The sequence below is a fragment of the Callorhinus ursinus genome, unplaced genomic scaffold (assembly GCF_003265705.2).
Source record: "Callorhinus ursinus isolate GAN/ISIS: 27379988/994484 unplaced genomic scaffold, GSC_fseal_2.0 scaffold9, whole genome shotgun sequence".
In the NCBI taxonomy this organism is placed as follows: domain Eukaryota; kingdom Metazoa; phylum Chordata; class Mammalia; order Carnivora; family Otariidae; genus Callorhinus; species Callorhinus ursinus.
In genome coordinates this window covers 37,318,399-37,341,188 of record NW_027397071.1, presented here as the reverse complement: position 1 = coordinate 37,341,188, position 22,790 = coordinate 37,318,399, and the positions used below count along the sequence as shown (strand labels likewise).

The 22,790-nt window shown below is 46.0% G+C and overlaps 1 protein-coding gene across 3 annotated transcripts in view; it reads left to right on the top strand.

The window, feature by feature from the left end:
• The window catches only part of AK5 (adenylate kinase 5), a 233,892-nt gene extending 212,517 nt beyond the window's left edge, over positions 1 to 21,375 (top strand). For all 3 annotated transcript variants that reach the window (XM_073896487.1, XM_025871956.2, XM_073896488.1), the window contains exons 13-14: positions 4,395 to 4,583; positions 19,985 to 21,375. In XM_073896487.1, the coding sequence (XP_073752588.1) occupies positions 4,395 to 4,583; positions 19,985 to 20,053 (258 nt within the window). In that variant the 3' untranslated portion in view covers positions 20,054 to 21,375. The remainder of the gene's footprint in view (positions 1 to 4,394; positions 4,584 to 19,984) is intronic.
• The last annotated feature ends 1,415 nt before the right edge of the window (positions 21,376 to 22,790 follow it).

Sequence of the window (22,790 nt, the reverse complement as noted above, 5' to 3'; positions counted from 1 at the left end):
TGACATAACTACATAAATGTGTTTTCTAAACTATAAAAGGCTATAAAATATTATCTCAATTAGGGTCACTTTTTTTTTTGAGAGAGAGAGAGCGCAGTCACATGCAGGAGGAGGGGCAGAGGGAGAGGAAGAGAGAGAATCATAAGTAGACTCCACGCTCAGCACAGAGCATGACACGGGGGGCTTGATCTCACAACGCTGAGATCATGATCTGAGCCGAAATCAAGAGTCGGACACTTAACCAACTGAGCCACCCAGGTGCCCCAGAGTCACTCATTTTTTTTTTTAAGATTTTATTTTATTTATTTGACAGAGAGAGAGAACACAAGAGAGGGAACACAAGCAGGGGGCATGGGAGAGGGAGAAGCAGGCCTCCCGCTGAGCAGGGAGCCCGATGCGGGGCTTGATCCCAGGACCCTGGGATCATCACCTGAGCCGAAGGCAGTCACTCATTTTTTTTAATCACACCTCACACAAATCTGTAAATCCCAATTTGGTCAAACCTTTCTCCTTTGCTTATAACCCAGGTAGCATGAAGTAAAGGTTTTACATGGCTAGTGGTCTGTCCCTGGCCTTTGGCATATATGAATTCAAAAACCCATATGATTTCCCCCAAAGTAAAGCAGAACTCCCCCTCCCACTGTGGGCCCCATTCAGACAGGCATTAGAATGTGGCAGAGGGGCACCTAGGTAGCTCAGTCGGTTAAGTCTGCCCTGGGCTCGGGTCATGATCTCAGGGTCCTGGGATCAAGCCTCAGCTCCCAGTTCAGTGCAGAGCCTGCTTCTCCCTCTCCCTCTCCCTCTGCACCCCCCCCCGCTTGTGCTCTCTCTCTGTCTCTCGATCTCTCTCTCAAATAAATAAATAAAATCTTAAAAAAAAAAAAAAAGGAATGTGGCAGAGAAGAAAGCTTACTGGAACTCAGGAGTGAGAAAGAGTCGTTAGCGTGGTGACCAGGCAGTTTCAACCAATGTTAAAATTCATGATGCCATTTCAAAAAATACACAAGTGCCCAGTTTCATTAATGAACAGATGACCTACCTTGAGAGGTCTACAAAAACAGTCTTTTACACACTGCTGGGAGGAGTTTGCAAAGGTCAAGCATGGTCAGTGGGTACAGTGACCTTGGAAGATTCTAATGTCCCTTACTTAGGCTGTATGCAAGGGAACACATCCAACCTTCCAAAGCAACTACTTGCTTTAAACTTGACCAGAAGAACAAAGATGCTAAAAATACACAGAATGAGCCGCTCTTGATTCATTTATGCTCCTGCAGGGACCCCATTGTTTGTAGAGCCCCCTCCAAATTTACAGGCAAGGAATTAATTCGAAATTTGGCAAAGACAGCTGAAGCTGACATTCTCATCCTGGTGGCTGCTCTCAGCTGGGATGAGCGCTCATCCCAACTCAATCCCAAGATGCAGCGAGAGCCAGCTTCCGCAAAATATAATGGTCTCTCACACCACCCACTTCCTTTCCCACTGTCTTGCCCTCCTCTCCTGGCCCTGTTTGGCCCACCAGGCATCTGGCCTGAGCCCCCTCCTGAAGGAGAATTCCACGAGGGTGAAGTCACCAGGCTTTGGAGCCACACACAGCTGACTGTGGCTTTGGGCAAGTTAACCTCCCTGAACCTCCATTTCCTCTTACTCAGAAGAGAGATAATACTTCCCGGCAGGAAAAGGGCTAAACGGGCTAAAGGGATGGCTGTAGGTAAAGCCTGTTTGCTTGCAGGATGCCAACCGCCCCTACAGGACCCTCGTGCTCTAACAGGGATCCCCTGAATACCCAAAGGCTATGAAGAACCCAATTCTGCTGTGGCAGAATTCCAGGGATACCAGCAGGGTGATACTGGGGGCAGGGAGGTGTCGCCAAGTCTCTGTGAGTCATTCAGACAAGGGCAGAGTGCTCTCCTGGTCACGTGGTGTTAATGGTAAACCACAGTCTCATGAAAAAGAGGCAGAGCTGGGACACAGAGAGCTACTCCAGAGGACTTTCTGAAGATAGATATAGATCATAGTGCTTTGGAAAATGATTAAATAGTATTTCATTCAGACATTTCAGAAACTTTTAGGTACTAGAACCATTAGTGGTACAGGCCGCTTCCAAATGGAATGACGGCTCCACAGCGTTTTCTGTAGGAAGGGAGCGTGGGAGGAAGGTCCGGTCAAACCCCATTGTCTTGGAAATGGCTTGGTAGAACAGCTTTTCAAACTATTATTTTGTCTAGAATTGGCCTGGAGATTTTCTTAAAGTGCGAGACTGATTCAGCGGGGTCAGGGATGGTGCCTGGGACTGCCTTTCTCACTCGCTCTCAAATGATGCCTGTGCCACTGGTCTGTGGGCCACGCTGCGGGAATCCGTGGGAAGCCAAGACTACCGCTCAGTTCTGCACTTATTTTGACGCCAGCTCCAGCTCAGATACCCATTATCTCTGTTTGCCCCTGAATGAGTCCTGGAATTATCTTTCCTGTCTTCAGGAGGGGCCCCCAAATTCCCACAATTAGAAAAATCACCTTATCTTCTCATGCAGACCCCACCGGAAACTGCTCCAGGGAGCCGAACTCTAACCGAACCCCAGGCTGCCTCCCAAGCTCGCCCTCTGCTGGTAGACACGAGTCATTTCCTTCTACACCCAGCCTTTCACGCTGCTCAAACGCTCATTTTTGTTTTCCAATTAATACAGGCAGAAAAAGTGCATGACATAATCCAGAGGTTTGTTTCACGTTTCTAGATTTTGGAGAGTTTTCTCACCCTGTTCCTTCAAGTACATCCTGTAGAGGGGGTAGATAAATGTTTGGTCAACCCTTACTAGCAACTTACTGTTCCATGGTGCCTTAAAAGTCCTCCTCCCCCCCAATTTTGTTCCCATCCCTCCCAGGCACTTTCCACAGTGGGGCGGCAAGCCTTCATTTACTCACAGCCTGACCACTGCAAGGTGACGAGAGGGAGCAATTTTCTTGGTGGTTGTGGTATGGGAGACACAGACACAGAGATATTAGGAGCCAAAGAACGTTTCAGAGAAAGATTGGGAGATTCCTGCTGCTGATCATATCATCATCATTTATTCACTGAAACATTTCTTAATCACCTACCTACTATCTGCAAGACTTGGGACCAGGAGTCAAGCATTCATAACCCTGCACACAGAGATTGTAGCCTAATAGGAGAAATAAGCCTAATAGCTAACACTTATTAAGTACCATATGCCAAACAACATACTTACATTATTTTATTTAATTTTGCTTACTCCTTACAGCAATCTGTGATCATCCTCATTGTACAAATGAGAAAATGAGGGGCACCTGACTGGCTCAGTAGTAGAGCATGTGACTCAATTTCAGGGTCGTGAGTTCAAGCCCCACATTGGGCGTGAAGCCTACTTTAAAAAAAAAGAAATTGGGGTGCAGAGAAGTTGACTGATGCTTTCAGTTAATGACGGAGTCAGATAGCTTAAAATTACAATTTGTTATTTTCTCTAAGAGGGCTCTGGGGTTTGATGGGCTTGGCTGGCTGGTTCTCACTTGAGGTCCTTTGTACAGTTGACTTTGTACAGTCAGATAGTGGCTAAGGCTAGGGTACATATCTGGAGCCAGGGCTGGGATGTCTAAAACAATCAAGAGCTAGCCAGGCATCTCTGTTTGCAAGGCCTCTCTGAGTGGCGAGCTTGGGCTTCCTCACAGCTTAGCAGTCAGAATGGTTGGACATCTAGTTGATCAGGCCCAAACTGCAAAATTTCTCATGATCTAAAAGCATATGGCATCATTTCCATTATATTCCTTTGGTCCAAGTGGCTATGGATCAGCTCAGTTTCGAGGAGGTAGAGTTCTGAGCTCTTTGTCTCAGTGGAGGAAGAGCTTCAAGTACACCAAGGCAAGGAATTGATGAAGACCACCTTAGAGAACATCACCACACCTTAAGCAGCCCAACTCCAACCTTTGTGCCTTCAACCCTTATGCTCTGCTGACCCCGCATCAAACAGACACAGGCACACCGTGCTCCTAGTGGTCTCGTAGGATACAACCCGATACAAAGAAGGAAGTGATTAGCTCTGCCTCAGTAGGTCAGGGAAGGCTTTCCAGAGGAAACACCCATACGCATACACACACAGATGTCCCCTCAGTATGGAGGACAGATTGTGACTGTAGTAGGTAGCATACTATATGATCCCTACATTTTGTGAGGTGAGAAAAGCTGAGGGTAAGAGATAGCTCTAAGGCAGCACATGGAAAACCACCAACCTAGAAAACAGGAGCCATGAAGTCCAGTCTCAACTCTGCCATGGTGTAGTTGGGGGACCTTGAGAAGAACCAGAAGGCCAGGAAAGGAAAGAACTAGAGGTCTTTCCAGAACATCACAGAGTGGAATTTCTGACCATGTTGTGCTCCCCCACCCCCAGATTGGAGACCCGCACTTGGTGATCTGCATGGACTGCTCAGCAGACACCATGACTAACCGCCTTCTCCAGCGGAGCCAGAACAGCCCTTGCGCGGAAGACGCCGCCACCATCGCCAAGCGCCTTGAAACCTACTACCGAGCGTCCATCCCTGCGATTGCGTACTATGAGAAAAAAACACAGCTACGTAAGGTGAAACATGTCGCTCCCCTCCTCCAAAATGAGCCAACTACCTTTTCTTTTCTTTTTTTTTGAGGAAAAAAAACAGGAAATTTTGGTCAAGGGTTCTGGGAATTAGAGCTGCACACAGCTGCACAGTTTCACCTTTGTATAAATCAAAATTAAATATTTGTCATCATACAGACCACAAAAAGTTGGTCACAGAGTTTTCACAGATGCCCTTATAGTTGCTGAAAACAACTCCTTTTTCCAAAATAGAGAGAGGGAGGGTGGGGGGCAGGAGGCGGCAGGGAGACATGGACGAGACATAGATTCTGCCTTCTAGACCTCAGCTGAACAGGATGACCCAAAAGGTCTCTTCTAGGTCTAAGACTCAGTGACTTTGAATTTCTAGACTTTTACACAGGTCATAATTGGCACTTGGATTTCCTACGGTAACCATTACTGAGAAAAGCAGCAGACGGGGCCAGGAGAGCAGGTAGTTTGGTGCCACAGTGAAGAGACTGTGGGGAAATGGGTCGCGTCAACCTAACAATCATAAGTGATAATCCCTGGTGAATCACCATTTATTTCATGAATTTGGGAAATCTACCCAGTTCCCCTCCATCCACTCATCTTCTAAGCATGCATGAAGCCCCTCCTGTGGGCTATCCATTGCCCTAGTGGTTTAGATATGGATCATAGATGCAGTTCTTGCCTCCTAGAGCTTCAGGGTTTAGTAGGGGCGATAGACAAGCCTCTGATCACAGTATGGGGACAACATGAGCACAGAGCGAGTTCCAGCGGCTCTTTAACCAGCCTGAGGGGAAAGGAGGAGCATTGAGGAAGGTCACTGGAGGACAACTAAGCTGAGCCTCAAAGAGGGAGTGATGGGAGGGGAGCAGGGCACCCCACACAGAAGGAGCCCCAGGTGAAAAAGGTCAGGCGGAACAGGGAACTCGGCTTGGCTAGGACATAAGGTGCCAAGGAAAAGAGGAACAAGAGATGGGGATGGAGAGGGAAGCATGGACCAGATCAAGATGAACCTTATGCAGAAGCAAGTAACTGTCCTGTGGTGGATGGGAGGGGGCAGACACAGTCAGGAGTTAAGACAGAACGCTCAGTGCATCCACCTTGCAGAGGATGGATCCGAGAAGGCAAGGCTAGGAGACCACTCCTGGGGAGGCTGGGTGCCAAAGCACAGTAGAGAGTGCGAACCCCTACTTTCTGCTGGTCACAGGGAGTTCAGAGGAGGCATCAATTAGTAAATAACCAACTTGTCTCTGAGGCAGCTACATCATCTGTTCCTTGGCAGAAACCACTGATAATGAATTCTCATCTTCTACACCTGTTAATGGTCCATTTTCCAGAATCCTAAGAACTTAGCCCTGGGTGTAGAGGTCTGAAAGGTGCCCCTTGATTTAACGCAGGGATGTCAAATATGGGGTATGAGAGCCCCCATCCCCCACTTCCCTTCCGTGGCAGACATTGCTGACCACTCGTTCCGGGGGCCCTCGGAGTGCTTGTTAACACAGCACTCCAGGCGGCTCCTAGCAATTCATGGGACCTGATCTGCAAGAGGAAACCTACATGCTGTGCTTTGTGTAGCGTTTGGCTGCCACGTAGAACAAACACTTACATTCAACACAAGCAAAAAAAGAAAGTACATTATGTAAGAGCAGGGTCTTAAGAATTCAGGGTTGCAAAAGCCTTTACAAGATTAGTGATTTCTACCCTTTGTGCAGCCTGGAACACATAAGAAAATTGTCCAGATAGAAGAGAATTTCTTCCACTTTCGATTTGTAGAGGTGAAAAAAAAATCCCTAAATCATTCAGAGTTTAACCACTTGCAGAGTCAGAAAATCCCTTTTATCTCCCTCTGGTCTCATTCCAACCTAAGTTCTACACTCACAGGTGATTGGCACACGGATACAGGACCAAGTTCTCAGATAAATCTGAGTCCTGGAATCCTCCTTAGAAATATCTAAGTTAGTGGAAAATGAAGTTTCCAGTTCCATTTGACTCATCTCGTCAGCTTTCCCTGCATTTTGAGATGCTGGCAGCTGGGTCCGTGGTGAGGTCACGTTTATGATCCGCTTAGCAAATATTTAAGACCGCTCCAGCCCTGACTCCAGAGTGGTGCGGCTCCAGCCCACAGGACCCGCAGAGGGCCTCTCAGAGGAAGTACCTCTGCCCAAAAACCAGATGAATGCGCCCCCTCCCCAACCTTGCCCAAGGACAGCAGGGGCCCTCAGAGTGCTGGGCGGCGCAGGGAGGTGAGACTCGTTGCAGGTGCCCCCGTGGGGGTTGCCAGCAGCTGGGCCACAGAAGTGGGGACTGGAGGAGAAGCAGGGGCAAGTGACAGGCTTGTTTTCCATGGGGGATGGGGAACGCCTCTCTGTGCTCCTGGGCTCCATCTTCTTGCAACAGCTTCATCTCCCCCCTCCCCAGATTCTCTGAGACAGTTTGTGGCTCGTCCCTGTGATGCTCTTTGGATGGTTAGCACCTCCTCCCCGTCTGGTTGGTTTATGGACCCTCAGGCAGGGCTGTGTACCATGCAGGTGGGTCCCTGGATCATTTCAGGAGTTTTCTTAAAACTAGGTAGGAGTGGTGCAGGCGCTCCAAGATGCAAGCAAACCAGCAGCTCGGTGAGATTTCCTCAGGAATTCGAGCCACGTCATGGTCCAGCCCAGAAGTAGACCGCCCTGCACCAGCGCTTCCTTCAGGCCTCAGGGTTGACCAGGTACGCTGAGGATGAATCCGTCAGCTAACACCCCTGCCTAGGGACAGGCAGTCCTTTGCGGCCCCAGCTAGCCAAAAAAAAAAAAAAAGTGCAGTGAAGTTTCAAACAAAGTTAACAAAAAAGCAAAGTGGAATTGATACAGCCACTCTTTATGCCCTTATGATGCCAGCATTATACAAAACAGAACTTCTGATAATGTAAACCGCAGGCTAGAGATGAATGTGAGACAAATGATCCCCCCACTTCCCATCCCTTTCCCTTCTCTCGTTAAGGCAGCTTTGCTCCACACCCGGGGAAGCGCCAGAACAGAACTTTCCCCCACTGCTCTCCCCCTGTGCTGTGCTCGGGGCAGACGTCCTTCTTCAGCTGCAGCGCTGCCGACTCACCCAGTCTGGACAGCTGCCTCAGAGACTTGCCCAACGCGCAGTATGACAGCCACACCCAACTCGCTGGGACCAACCCCTAAAAGGAAGCTTTTTTCCCTCTGAGTGAGAGAAGTCATTATTTAAAAAAAAAAAAAAAAAAAAAAAAAAACCTGAAATGTAGCATTTCAGGGTAAAAAGCGTAGCATCTGGCCAAAGACCCCCCCGAGAAAATACCGTCCTGGGCAGCAGGAAGCCTGAGGCACGGTGGTGTGATGGAGCTCTGTGAATCTGGATGAGGGATTTCACTGCCTAACCTCGCCCTTCTTCACCCTCAACTAAGATGGTTGGACAGAGTAGGACCTCCTGGAATCCTCCAGGTCTATCACTATGATTCTTGGGAATTGGGAAAATAAATAAATAAATATATATATATATATATATATGTATATATAATTTTTTAATCATAAAAGTAACACGGACTTATTTTAGACAATATAGCAAGCTAGGCTCTTATGAAATCTTATCATATGAAGTCACTCAGAGGCACACATTCGGGAGTATTTCTTCCAAATCTTGTTGCTGTGTATTTTAAAAACTTGACTGTAACCATAGGTATATTGACTGATTAGGGCTCCTCGGTTGCAGGTAAGAGGCACCAACTCCAGCTGGCCTAACCCAAAACACAAAACATTATTAAGGTGATGCAACCCACAGCTGAAACCCAGCAGGCCCAGGCAGGCTGTGGGGCCAGGCCCCTCTTGCTTTGCACACATGCCTTCTTCTCTCCCTCATCCAGATTTTTCCTTCTCTGGCCCGGAAGCCAGAATACGGCCACCCTGCAAATTCCACATCCACGTGTTACCACAACATTTCCAAATTCCAGACAGAAATGTTCTGACTGGCCTTGCTTTCCTCAGGGTCTTCTCCCTGGTCCTGTCAACTCTGGCCAGGCAGGTGGGGGTCACATGGGACTTTTTCATTTGTTCCGTGGATATTTTGTTGAGTGCGGACTATACGTCAGATACTATTCTTGGTCCTAGGGACACAGAAATAAACACAATAGACTGAAAAGAGAAAAATGTTAGACAAGAAAGTAAAATAATTGCTGATAGGATAATCTCTACGAATAAAAACAGAATGAGTTGTTGGCGGGGGGAGGGAGGGTGTATTTTAGGCGGGTGTTTGGAGGGGCGCCTGGGTGGCTCAGTCGCTAAGCGTCTGCCTTCGGCTCAGGTCATGGTCCCAGGGTCCTGGGATCAAGCCCCGCATCGGGCTCCCTGCTCAGTGGGAAGCCTGCTTCTCCCTCTCCCACTCCCCCCGCTTGTGTTCCCTCTCTTCACTGTGTCTCTATCAAAAAAATAAATAAATAAAATCTTTAGGTGGGTGTTTGGAAAGTGTCTGAAGGGGTAGCATTTGATTTAAAACCTGGCCCATATACACATGGCTGCCTGGGAGTCTTCCCTGGGAATTGGGTTGGGTGATAAGGAATTCCCAGGAGAGAAGGGCTTGCTGGGGGAGGCTGTTATCCCCCAGAAATAGCTACCTCAAGTGGCATAAACAGAATTGTATAAATTAATATTTCAAGCTTCTTTTTGCCAAGTATAAACGTAACAACTACTTTTTAAAAAAGACACAAACTAGAAAATGTAAGAGTATAGAGATAAGAATCTTCCCCCCAAACCACTAATGAACACTTTGATATATTTTCTTACGTTTGTTTTTCTCCACCTGTTCCGTACTTTTTGCTCGGGGTGATAATCAGCCCAGAAACACCCCGGGCCATAGATGAAAGGGGCTTGGTGACAGATGATAACTGTCCCTGGGTTATTTATTAGCCTTAATCAATTAAAAAAGAGAGAGAGAGAGAGAGAGGCCAATGACTCCGGAAACATGCGTTTCACAGATGCAGGAAATCAAGTTCCTTGGCAACTCTCTCTGCCTTTGCAGAGGAGAAAGTTAGGGTGTTGTTCGCCCGTTCTTCTGCTGCAGTGTCCCAGCTTCATAAATAGTTTAGCCATTTTTAGTAAGTCCTGAAATAGAGCAACATCCATTGTTGTTCTGGGGAGTCATCCAACCCAGTAGGAGACTTCCTGTGAACTGAGGGAGAAAGAATGAGAAAGGCAGTCCCTGGCACCAGCCGGAAGGGAGGGGATGCAGAAGGCACGGGAAGGTCAAACTTCACCCTTGACGACCGTTAGCCGACTGGATTTAGAAGTTCGGAATCTAACACAAGTAAAGGAAAAGCCTGGATTACCTTTATACCTTGGATTCTCCGTACTTTAGGTCTTAATTTTGATTCTTCTTTCAGTTGGCTAAAATAACTCTTTGGTTCAGTTTTTCTGTGACTCTCAGACAATGTTGCTACAGGGGCTTTACACACAAATGACAGCTTCACTGGATATAACATTTAGGTCATAATATTTTTCTTTCTTTTTAAGATTTTATTTATTTATTTGAGAGAGAGCAAGAGTGAGAGAGAGCAGGAGCAGGGGGAGGGGCAGAGGCAGAGGGAGAAGCACCACCGAGCAGGGAGCCCGATGCAGGGCTCGATCCCAGGACCCTGAGATCATGACCTGAGCTGAAGGCAGACCCTCAACCGACTGAGCCACTCAGGTGCCCAGTCATAATATTTTTCAATCAGCATTCAGAAAACGTCGCTCCACTGTTCTCAAGCATCTAGTGTTGTGGAGGAAAAGGCAGAGACAGATTTCGAAGTCAACTTTTTTCAGCTGGTATCTTTAAATATACTGGGGTTTTGTTCCCCCCCCCGTGTCATTCAGTACTTGTGTCCAGATTTCAGTCTGCCTTCACACCCTTGCACTGGCATAGGCACCTTTTTTAAGTTGGGAGTTTTCTGTAATTATCCTTCGATTACTTTTACTGACCTTCTGTTCCTTGTCTCTCCTCAAAATTCCTCAAAAACCATGAAATTCTTAGATCTCTGTTCCTTCTATGCTAGCTGTCCAAAAGAAATACAAATGTGACCCAATGTGTAATTTTAAGTTTCTCTAGCAGCCACCTTTTAAAAAAGTCAAAAGAAAACAGGTGACCCGATCTGATCAAAGCTTGGCAAGCCGGTGCGTATTTGACGCGGACCTCGCATCTCAGAGTAGCCGCACTCAGAGGCTCAAGACCAACATGCATCAGTGACGTCTGCATTGGGGAGTGGGGCTCTCGATCTACAGCCCACTCTGTGACGGTCACTTCTGTGCTCTGGACTTCCTAGGAAAAATCCCAACTCAGTTTTTCACACTATTGTTCCTGCTCCCGAGCTACCGACATTGAGCTTAATGCTCAGGTGCATTTTCCGTTGGCCCCAGCTCAGTCTTTTTTCTTCTCACGCCGTTGCCTTCTCACCACGCCTGCTCCCGTGGCATGACTGTCAGCTCTCACCGCGCAACATCCACGGCTTCTTACCTACGGTCTAAACCAGCAACAGTATACATTCTTTGCCCCTCCTCTGTGTTTGTAGAGCCCTGTTTCTTTCCCCAGCTTCGTATTTGTCATGCTTTATTATACTGACTTCTCTACATGTCTGCAGCTACCAAGAGAAGGTAAATTCTGTAGTGGGAAGCATGATGTCTGTCTTGTTTGCAGCTTTTCCCCCCGGGCACGATGCCTGGCACAAGAAAAAAAAAAAGTGCTCAATAAATATTCATTGTTGAGTACTCAAAAAATTATATTTAAAATTTTTCTAGTTCCTCTAGGATATGATTATCAGAGGTCTTCTTTCCTTCTGAGTCTCTGAGAATGTGTGCCCTTTGCCTGTTTCTAGAGTGGTTTTCCCCAGAAGTCTCTTTGTCTTAAGTTTACTCATCCTCTATTCTGGTGATCTATTGCTGTGTGACAAACCGCTCCAAAAGGTAGTGGCATGAATCTACAGCTGTTACTTGCTTCAGGGGTTTGAGGAAGCACAGTGGCCATGGTGCCTCTTTGCTCCGTGGTGTTTGGGGCCTCAGCTGGGATGACTCCAGCAACGGGAGGCTACCACGGTGGGGGCTGCTGTATCCACTACGGAGACAGGTCCTCATTCGTATGTCCAGAGCCTGAATGGGGCTGGCTTTGCTGGAACTGTCCACCAGAGCACCTACACGTGGCCTCTCTGCAATGGCTTGCACTTGTCACAGCACGGTTCCTGCGTTCCCAAAGGTAGGGCCCCAGGGAGAGCCTCCAGTGAGTGAGTGTTCCACAACACCAAGGCAGGAGCTGCGAGGCTTCTTCTGGCCAAGCCTGAGAAATCACACAGTGTCACTTCTACCTCATCCTACTGGTTATAAGAATGTCCCTAAGGCCAGCCCAGGTTCAAGGGGAAGGGGGTTCCATTTCATCTCTTGATGAGTGAATAGCAAGGTGATATTCAGAAAAGTATGTGGGGTGGGAGATACTGTTTCAACTCTCTTTGGAAACTGTAATCTGCTACGTCCTTCAATTTGGGGGTGGATTGGAAGGGAATCTCCTGACCCACAAGACGTGCAGGTGATCATTAATGTCCCTTGACATGTACTCGAGGACCAGTGGCACTCAGGACTGGTCCTTTTGGATCTCATGCTGGAAGGCAGGCTGGGGTGCATCTGGGAAGCTCACATCTAACATGGGATTTTGGGGCTGAGACGTGCTGAGCGGGGACAACCATCACCCTGAGATGCACTTGACCTGTGCCTCTTTCTGCTTCCCCTCCTGCACCAGATCAGTCCTTCTGGTTTGGGACGTGTTCCCCCCTCTCTCCTTAGTCGTTCTTTTGGTAATATGGTCTTAAATTAGATTTAGAAAAGGACGTCCTGGTGGGGCTTTGGGAGGACAGCTCTTTTTTTTTTTTTTTAAGATTTTATTTATTTATTTGTCACAACGAGGGAGAGAATGCACAAGCATTCTTGTGCATTCAGGGAGAAGCAGGCTCCCGGCTGAGCAGGGAGCCCGTTGCGGGACTCGATCCCAGGACCCTGCGATCATGACCCTAGCCGAAGGCAGACACTTAAACAAAGGAGCCACCCAGGCATCCCGGGAGAACAGCTCTTGCCTTTGAAAGTCGTGGCCACACAGCAGAAGGATAGATGCCTGCTTTTCTGGTCATTTTCTAAGTCAGGAGCAGATTATGGGATCTAATTCCACTGGCAAGAGATAGCAATCCAAGTTTTCAGAATTCCTGTGACCATTCACCTTTTTCTGGGTCTCCATGGGCATTTTAGTGGGAAACTGGGAGAGGCTGTATCAACGGATGCTTGCCAGATCCCATGCCCCAGCAGGTGGGGGGGGGGGGAAGGGCGTGTCTCTTCACATTCTCTGAAGATCAAACAGGCTAAGGAGAAAAAAGCATTAGCGGGTGGTTGCGTGGTCCCAGCTGTGTTAAAATTGTCAAGTGTTCATGTTGGTGGCTAGGTTTAGATTTATTTCAAAGAATTTTTTTTAATTACCAAAGTAATAAGGGCTTACTATAATAAGCAAAGAATAAAAGTATCTACGTATGTACACATATATATGTATATATATATATAATAAAACAACTAGCAATGCTCCCTCCAACCTTACTTCCCTCAAATAACCAGTGTGAACAGTTTACCATGTATCTTTCCACCTCTCCTCCCCACCCTCTCCTTCCTCCTTCTTTCTCTGTCTCGTTTCTCACATTCTCTTGCTCTTGCTCACTCTGACCCCTGACCAATCTACTCTGTATAAACACCTCCCTCCCCCTGCCATGGTGGAAGCTTCTGATGTCATGAAAATCCTACTATCCTGTACACATTTCTCTGAAACACCTGGCAGTCAGTACACATCACAATGATGTTTTCTTTTTAATAGCTATGAAATACTCTCTAATACGGATGTTCTATAGTTTCTTCAGGCAATTTTTTTCTAGTTTGTTTTGTCCACTACTAACAACTGTGCAGTCAATGGGAACACCCTAATTTAGGCTTTTGTGTCTCCTAGGAGAAATTGTTGAGCTGTTTTCAGCAGAGGCTTTTTTTAACCCATTTGCGTCCACTTCCCTTTCTCTCCCTGGCGCCGGAGAAGTTTTTTGAACCCAGAAAAGCTCTGGGATTTCCCAGTTCCCGATGGCTGGGCCTCTCCTATCAATGCCCCTCCTTCAGCGGAGTTTGCACCTCAGTTCCGAGTGTGAAGCCTCCCCGGATTCAGGCTGGCCCTGCTCAGGTTGAGTGCCACTAGCCAACCGGCTTTGGAGAGCCCTCCCGCCTGCCGCCCAGGGAAAAGAAATGTGCACGAGGGGGCAGGTGACTTCAAGGAGCCCTAAGGTTCTGTCCCTCTCACTTGACAAATGAGGCATAAATCTTCCATCTGTCTCTGACTTTTTTAAGTTTTCATTAATTTATTTGACAGAGACAGAGAGCACAAGCAGGGGAAGGGCAGGCAGAGGGAGAGGGAGAAGCAGGCACCTCGCGGAGCAGGGAGCCTGATGCGGGGCTCGATCCCAGGACCCTGGGACCATGACCTGAGCTGAAGGCAGACGCTAACGACTGAGCCACCCAGGCGCCCCTAGATTGATTTTAATTACATAGTATTAAAGATTCAGTTCCTCGGTGCTAGCCACCTTTCAAGTGTTCAGGTGGCCCCTGTGGCTCCCACTTTGCATAACACAGTTCTAGACTATCCTAGAAAGTTCAACCTAAAAACTGCTGGTATTTTAAACAGGAAAATGACTGATCAGGGAGGTCTTAGAATTTGTTTGATGTCTACAAAACAGAGCTGTCATTCAAAGATAAACTCCAGACAAAATTCGGAGGAAGAAGAAAAAAGAAGGAAAGATTTTAAACGTAACTTTCTAAATGGACAAACCGCGCGCTCGGACTTTGGAAAGTCCTGCGTGCAGAGAATCCATTCATACGCAGATTATAAATAGTTCTTAAATTGTTGCTAATGCTTGTCTTTAAGGCTCTCTAGAGCAAAGGCCTCCCTCCGTAGCCCTCCTTCTTCCTACGGCCTTGAGAATGAGGAGCACTATGTGGCCTGACCGGATATGCGAAATGGAGGGCTCCCCAGAAGCGCCGTTTACATCACCCTAACTTTTGAAGACTGCAGCGGACGCTGGGCCCCAGACAGCGCGCAGGTGCTGCATATTAAGGGTTTTGCCGAGCCTCGTCTGGCAGTGAGGGGGTCCCCATGGTGGCGGGGCTCCGTCTGGCTCCACGGAGGATAAGATTAAAAGAGGAAGAAGGTGGCCCACACAACAATCATAAACCGCTCGGTGGCAGCTTGGGTTTGTCCCAGAAGCCCCATGGCGCCAGGGTATGAAAAACAAAACTAAAACTCAAGCAATGTTTGTAACAGCGTGAGAAAATTCAGGAGAAACGCAACTAGCCCCGGGCAGTGTTTGAACCAGCCCAGTTTTATGGCTTGCAAATTCACAGAACTAGAGAGAAAGAATAGACAAAATGGGCATTTCCTAAGGCAGTGTAACTATTCTCCTAATTGAGCGACATGTTCTGCTGACTGCTGGGAAATATTATCCCTGAGTGCTCTCCTTTGAGAAGTCAGGTGAAAACTCAGAGATTCGATCGTGTTTCCTGTTCACTTGCTCTTAGCTGTTTTTATTTAAAAAAAAAAAAAGTATTTTCTATACTGAGCACTTTCTGCAGGATTTTATATCAAGTCTCAGACCCAAAAAGATAGGTTCTTAAAGTCAAAAGCAAATCCACTTACCTAGGTTTCAATTAAATACATTAAAACCGCATACATTCTGACTCTGCCAAGTCAGACTTGGAGGTCTTTTGGGAAAAGGACGTCGTGAGGCTTACTTTAACTCTTCGTGGGAAAAGAGAGTTGCTATAAACTAATACAGCATAAGCACTGATTATGGAGCAAAACCTTAGCAAAATCTGTTCGCTAAGGATGTTCAACACTAGCACCTTGTTAGCTGGTTTCAATGTGTTAAAGTTGTAAGCACGGAGAATAGTTCCTGTAACTTAAAATGCCCTCAGTAAGTTGGCTCTTTCCCATTTCCTTTGAGTTAGAGTAATATATGAAAATATCGAAGTCACTTAACTGTTCTCTTAGAATATTCTCCATGAGGGAATTCGCTGAGCAGGGGGACCAGAGACCTGACCTATCTGCCACTAATACGGTCATGGACAGTGTAAACAATAAGGCATTTCACAGATCTAAACCTTCTAACCCACCCCCACTACATGGGAGGGAACCTGAGAAGGGGCCAGGGAAGTGAGTGAACACCCTTTCCCTCCTTCCAGGGTTTGATAAGGCAAGGGCGGGTTCCACAGGGCAGAGGGCAGTGGCAGGTTTGCCAAAAAGGGATGTTAGGAGGGCAGACATTCATTCCAAGGCTTGTACATTCAGGCTAAAGATAATAAGGCATTGTGGGGCAATAAAAAGGAAAAGGAATGAAGTATTGATACCTACTAAATAAAATATGGGCGAAACTTGAAAACATGCTTAGAGGGGTAAAAAAGTCACCAAAAAACACATTTACCGTGTGATTGCTTTTATAGAAAATGTCTGGCAACAGGCAAATCTCATCCCGAGCTATTTTTCCAGCCTCCTCTTCTCCTTCCCCCAAGTCAAGCAGAATTTGCTGGATCGTCAACAAATGACCCACTGTTCCCTGAAAACTCCACGTGCTTTTAGATCCCTATCCCTTTGCACATGCTGGTCTCTCCACAGAGAAGGCTCTCATTCTTTATTATCTTCAAATGCAGATCTAGTCCTGTAGGCCCAGCTTGACTGTCAACACCCAACGAACAATCCTGACACCCACTGATGGGCACCTCACCACCACGAAAATGTCAACCGAGATTTGGAATAGCATAGAGTATCAGAGCTGGCACCAAACCTGGAGGTTACCATGTCTGACATCAGTCCCTTTACAGAACAAAGGAGGAAACTGAGGCCCCAAGGGGATGAATGCCTGGTCTGAGTCCCGAAGCTCACCGGAGATAGTACCGGGTTATCATCGCTCCTGATACAGTGCTCTTTGCCTTACACTCCAGCCCTCTTGCAATTTTCTGAGTAGGCAAATATTTATCAACTACTTTTATGTACCTGTGATTGATTGTATCAACTCATACTTTAAAAACCCTTACGTGTAATTCCCCAGTATTCTCATGAAACAGAATCTATAGGCCTCTTTATGGTCAACAAAGGCTTACCATTCCAGCTTCACTCCTTGCTGCCCCAACCAAATTCAACCATGCAGCCATTCTGAACTGGTGGATGTAATATCACCTAGTCACAAGAGCAAGGACTTTGGAGTCAGAGACCTGGGTTTTGACCACGTCCCTGCCACACACTTAGCTGTGCGACCTTGGGAAATTTAATTCATCTTTCAGAGCCTCAGTTTTGTCATGTGTGAAATGGGGACGACCGTATCTGTCTTCCAAGATCCTTGTCAGAATTCCCTGTTTAAAAGCATGGAGGTTGGGGAGCAGGGAATGGAATGAGGGAGCAAGGGAGGAGGGGAGGGACTGGAGGGAAGGAGGGAGAGAGTCAGGGAGGGGATAAGGGAGGGCTTGCGAGAGGATGAGAGAGAGAGAAGGGAGCTAGCAAGCATGGGCAGAAGTGGAAAAAAAATAATTAAAAATAAATAAAAACACTTACGCTTCATTAATGGTGAAGTTTATCGTTTTAGATGATGACAACTTTTCCTCAGGAAGTGTCCCTGCCCTCCCAACATCCTGGAAGGTGCTCCTGTACTTACCTCAAACCGTGTCAATTCCTGTTTTAAAGAGTTTTTGTCTCTGCCCTTGACCTGGGGGCTCCTTGAGAGCAGGATCCTGTTGTCTGGTTCAGTTTGGTATCTCCAGCACGTAATATATTGTTAGCACCCAGGAAATGCTTGTTGGTTGAAAGGCAAAGGAAGGAGAGGAAAAGCAAGAGGCAAGGTGCTGTGAGGACACAGACGCGGCAAAGCCCAAGTCTCTGCCCCCAGGTGGAAAGCCTCTGACTCTCCTGGAAGGATCGGGTAGGACACATTTACTGGGGGAGGGGTGCTTACATTTTTTTAAATTTTAATGTTTTCCTTATTGTGAAATACATCATACACACGGTACTGCAAAAGCAGCGTGTATGGTTTGAAGAATTATAAAACGAACACCGTGTAATCACGTCATGGGCCCAGAAGTCGCAGGGAATGGCGGCTCCCTGGGTCTCCCCAGGTCACTTCTTCCTTCCTCTCTCCAAGAAGTGGCCACTTTCCTGAAGTTTAGGATAAGCACCTTCTTGCTTCTCTTTATGACTTACCACTCACGTATGGATCCCTAACCGACACAATTTAGCGTTGCTTGTTCTTGAATGTTACATAACTTGAATCATACTGTCTGCATATTCTTCCGGGCCTTGCTTCCTTCTCTCACTGCAGCTTTGAGAGATTAGCCCCTGTTGCTGATTGTAGCTGTAGGATTTCTTCCATCACTATACTGTTCCATCATGTGACTATGCCACCATTTATTTATCCATCTATTGCTGATGGACTTTTGCAGTTTTTCCAGTTTGGGGCTATTACAAACATCACTTCTATCAACATTGTTGTTATCTATTTTCTGGGATATTTAAATGTGGTGGGGGTTTTTTTGGCAGAGGGTTTGAGAATTTATTTTACCTTCAGATCTGTGAAGTCCCTAGCGTTGTGAAATCGAAACTACTTTGCACAAAGAAGGTAGACAAGAGTGGAAGAAATCAGTGTTTTTCAGACTGTGGTCCAAGATGACCCACAGCAAAATCATCTGGGGAATGTGCTAAATATGCGGATTAGATGGCCCAGCCCAACCCTAGCAAATGAGAACGTGTGGAGATAAAGCCTGAAAAAGTTACATCTCAGCAGGCTCGCTGCCCACCCCTCTCACGAGTCTTAGGTGGGTCACCAGGCCTCCTCTTCCTGTGGCTGTCCCAGGTGTGGTGGGACACTCCTCCGTGGCTGGGACAATGTTAGGAAATTTTGAGAGAGGAAGGGTACGTAGTAGTGCCTTCATGCCCAGGAATCAGCTCCCTCCCTGCTTCCTCCGGGACAGGCCTCTCGCGGTGGTGCACCAGCGGTAGTGCACCAACAACGTCCAAGGGGACCAGCTGCGGTCCCAGCTTTCGCTTTCTTCTCTGCGGTCCCACCCCGTGCCCTATTCCTGTCCTGCTCCAAATGTTCAGAAGTCTTAACTCGTCTTTCCATGAGCCTCAATGATACTTCACCTCAAGGCACCTAGTTTTTGTTGTTTTAAATAGATTTTGAGTTTTAAATCACAGCAAAACTGAACATCAAGTACAGAATTCTCATTATACCCTTGTCCCCAAACACAACACAGTCTCCCGCATGATCAACATCCCACACAAGCGTAGTATGTCACAATCGATGAACCTACCTCAACACATCATTCGCACCGAAAGTCCACGTTAATGTACGTTAGGGTTCACTCTTGGTGTTCGCACTCAATGAATTTTGACAAATATGTGATGACCTGTATATGCCATTAAGTTTCACTATCATAAAAATCCTCTTTATTCCACCCATTCTTTCCTCTCTTTTTATTGTCTCCCTAGTTTTGCCTTTTTCATAATGTCATATGGTATTTAGCCTTCTCAGATTGGCTTCTTTCACTTAGTAATATGAATTTAAGTTCCCCCCAAGTCTTTTCATGGCTTGGTAACTCGTTTGAGTGCTAAATAATATTCCACTGTCTGGATACCACAGTTTAGCCACTCACCTAATGAAATCTTAGTTGCTTCCAAGTTTTGGCAATTATGAATAAAGCTCCTATAAACATCTATGTGCAAGTTTTTGTATGGACATAAATTTTCAGCTCCTTTGGGTAAATAGCAAGATGCACAATTCCTGGATGATATGGTTAAGAATGTTTAATTTTGTAAGAAATTGCCAAAGTGTCTTCCAAAGTGGCTGTACCGTTTTGCATGCCCATCAGCAAAGAATGAGCATTCCCATTGTGCCACACTTTCACCAGCATCTGGTGGGTTTTTTGGATTTTGGCCGTTCAAATAGGTGTGTGGTGGTATCTCATTGTAGACAAACCTAGTTTTTAAACAACTACTCACTTTTCCTCTGTGGTTTTGGGGTCTCCTATTTTAAAATTTTGCACAAGTTATGAGCAGGTAATTCATTTTTTATTATTAGAAAGTCTTATCTACAAATACTTCTTAAGACTAACTTTCTGGGGACGCCTGAGTGGCTCAGTCAGTTAGGCGTCCAGCTCTTCATTTTGGCTCAGGTCATGATCTCAGGGTCGTGGGTGCAGAGTTGGTTTCAGATTCTCTCTCTCCCCTGCCTCTCCCTATGCTCTTGCGCTTTCTCTCTAAATAAGATCTTAAAAAAAAAAAAAAAAAAAAGACTAACTTTATCTTTTTTTCCCTTTTAAATATAGGTAAATGCAGAGGGGACGCCAGAGGAAGTTTTTCTTCAACTCTGCACAGCTATTGACTCTATTTTCTGAAAGCAAAAAAGCATGTGCATTAAGGAGAGTGGAGACAGAAAAATATTAAAAGGTTCATCCCTTAACACAGTATGTTTCAAGTTAAACCTTTAGTGCCCCTGCCACCGCCCCAATCCTAACATTGCTGTTTGCTGCCCAAGTCGACCTTCCTGAGAGGTGTCTGGAAATCATGCATGATGTATTTCGTATGCTCCACCCTCTGCTCCGCTCCCCACAGCTGTCCGCCCCCCGGCACGCACACTGCTCTGCGGTCCCGGCCGTGCCTCGGAGCTGCTGGTGTGTAAGTAGCAGTGAGTGCCGGTGTGCGCCGGTGGTGCCCCCAGGACTCGTGGCAGTCTGTCTGCTCTCCCTCTGTCAAGCAGGGGATTGGCGCCCCTAACTCCGCAGCACATTTCCCTTCCTCATCCCGGGACTGACATGCTGTTGCCTGATGAAGGGCCTTCATCTGAGAGGCAGGCCTGGGCATCTCCTCTAGTGGCTATTTCCTCAAGTCTCATTCGCTAGCAGTAGCTCAGAGCCACAGAGACTGGGCTGACAACCCCAACTGTTGATAAGAAATGTGATTAAATTTGATAAGAGGTAATACAGTGTGAAATTATATAGCTTTCCCCAGACAGTAAAACCCAGACTAGTCACCAATAACATGTGTCCATTCATTTTTCGGAAACTGGCTACTTGGACTGCTGTCATAATGGCTAGGAAAACAAACTGGATAAATTGTCTAACCTGATCTCTTTTATACCTGGTGGTGCATTTCAGCAATGATACATTAATACCAATGACCAAACATAACTTTAGAGCGTGAGATGATTTGTTACTGCATTCACTGGACTAATGTCAGCTTACAGTTTTGATTTCATATGATCACCTATTTACTTATTGTTACTGCTAAGCAAGTAAGAAATAAAGTAACAGTAACCAAACTGATGTGGGTAGGAGAGGCATGTCAGCACATGATGTTTAACAAATCCCAGAGCTACATTCGTTTCATACAGGCCTTCAACAGGGCTGTGCAAACCTTATCATATCCATATGTAAAACTGTGTTTTCCTTGCTTCAAACCAGTGAAATTTGGGTTCTCTCTTGTGCTATCAGTTGCCAAATCAGAGCTTCTTATATATTCTACCGGAATAATTGCATCTTCCATTCAGTCACTACAAAAGACCATAGTTTCAGTTTGCATGACTTTTTTTTTCCCTTCAGTGGTTGTGCTGATAAGGATCCAATTCTGGGACAGAACTGTATTTTTAAAGTCATTTTTTTTTTGAAATGGATATGTACAAATAAAATAAATGGAACACAACAAAACTCTTTTTCTATTTATTTGTAACTCACATCATTCTGGAAAGCACTTGAAGCCTTATTCCAAACAGAATTAAAAGCAAACACAGTAATAGTTGAAATTTAGGATATGCTCATATGGTTTTAATTTTGGTCATAGATCAGTTTTGAGCTATTACAGAGAGAATTCTCAGTGTACTCATGATACATGGTAATTTTTGTATTTCCTTTTGCTCTAGAAGTCATTCTTAAAACAGAAATGTCAGTGTTTGCTAAAGAAAAAGTTAAACTTCTTTGGTTACAATTATGCCTCTATTACAAAAAGGGGCATGTTCCTACAACTCACACAGTTGTCAAATGCTTCATTACTACCCCAGTTGTCACACTCTCTATAAGGGGGCACAAGGAGCATTCCAGCAAATGAGAGAGAGTTAGAGGATGAAAATTATCACTATGCCAAAAACACAAAATGACTCTTTGTAGGGATTAACATTCTTTAAACACATACCACATACTGGCAAACACAGTCCATGCCTACCACAGCTCTGACAGGTTGAGTTAAGGGCAATGAGATGGCAGGGCAGCAGACAGGGCCAGCCATGGCTTTTATGGCTGTAGCTGGCTGCCCACTTGAAAAAAAAAAAAAAAAACCAACCAACCAACCAGCAGGGGTAAATGGCTTTGCCCCTGAAGAGTGTCTAGAGATGCAGTAGATTGCTAAAACATGTTACTGATGTGGATGGCTTGAAGTAACATCACTACTTTAAAGTCACAGGATTTTAAAGCAGAAAAGGATCTCAGAGGTGTCTGCCTAGCAAAAGACCTTGTGTGTATGGAAATAAGACATCAGAACATGATCCAAACTCCTTTACAGTGGTCCACATTCAAGGCCTCACCTGCTCTGGCCCTGTAACTTCGTATCACCCCATCAACTATACTCTCCTCTTGCTCATTTGGCTCAAGCTACCTGGCCCTCTTAACGTTGCCTGAACAAGCCAAACTCTTTGCTCCATCAGGACCCTTGTTGCTATCCTTCTGCCTCTTCCACCAGGTTATCCACAAGCTAATTCCTTCACTCCGTCCAGGTCTCTGTTCAAATTTACACTCGTCATCAAGACATTCTTTGATTATTCCATCTAAACTGACAGGCGGATCCCCATTCTTCCATCATTTTTCTTTAAGCGTTATTTTTCTTCACAGCATTTATCTCTGCTTAACCTTACGTAATATTTCATATGTACTTGTTTACCGCTATTCTGCTGCATTAGACTATAAGCTCCATTAAGGGCAAAGCTTTATATCCTCAGTTCCACACATAACAATTTTTGAGAGCTAACGTTTAAATCCTCTGAAACTTCGTTATTTCCCTGTACAGTAGAGATCATAATAAGCACCCTCATAGAAGAGTTGTGAGGATTAAACAAGTTAATACCTCTAAATCATTTACTAGTTCCTA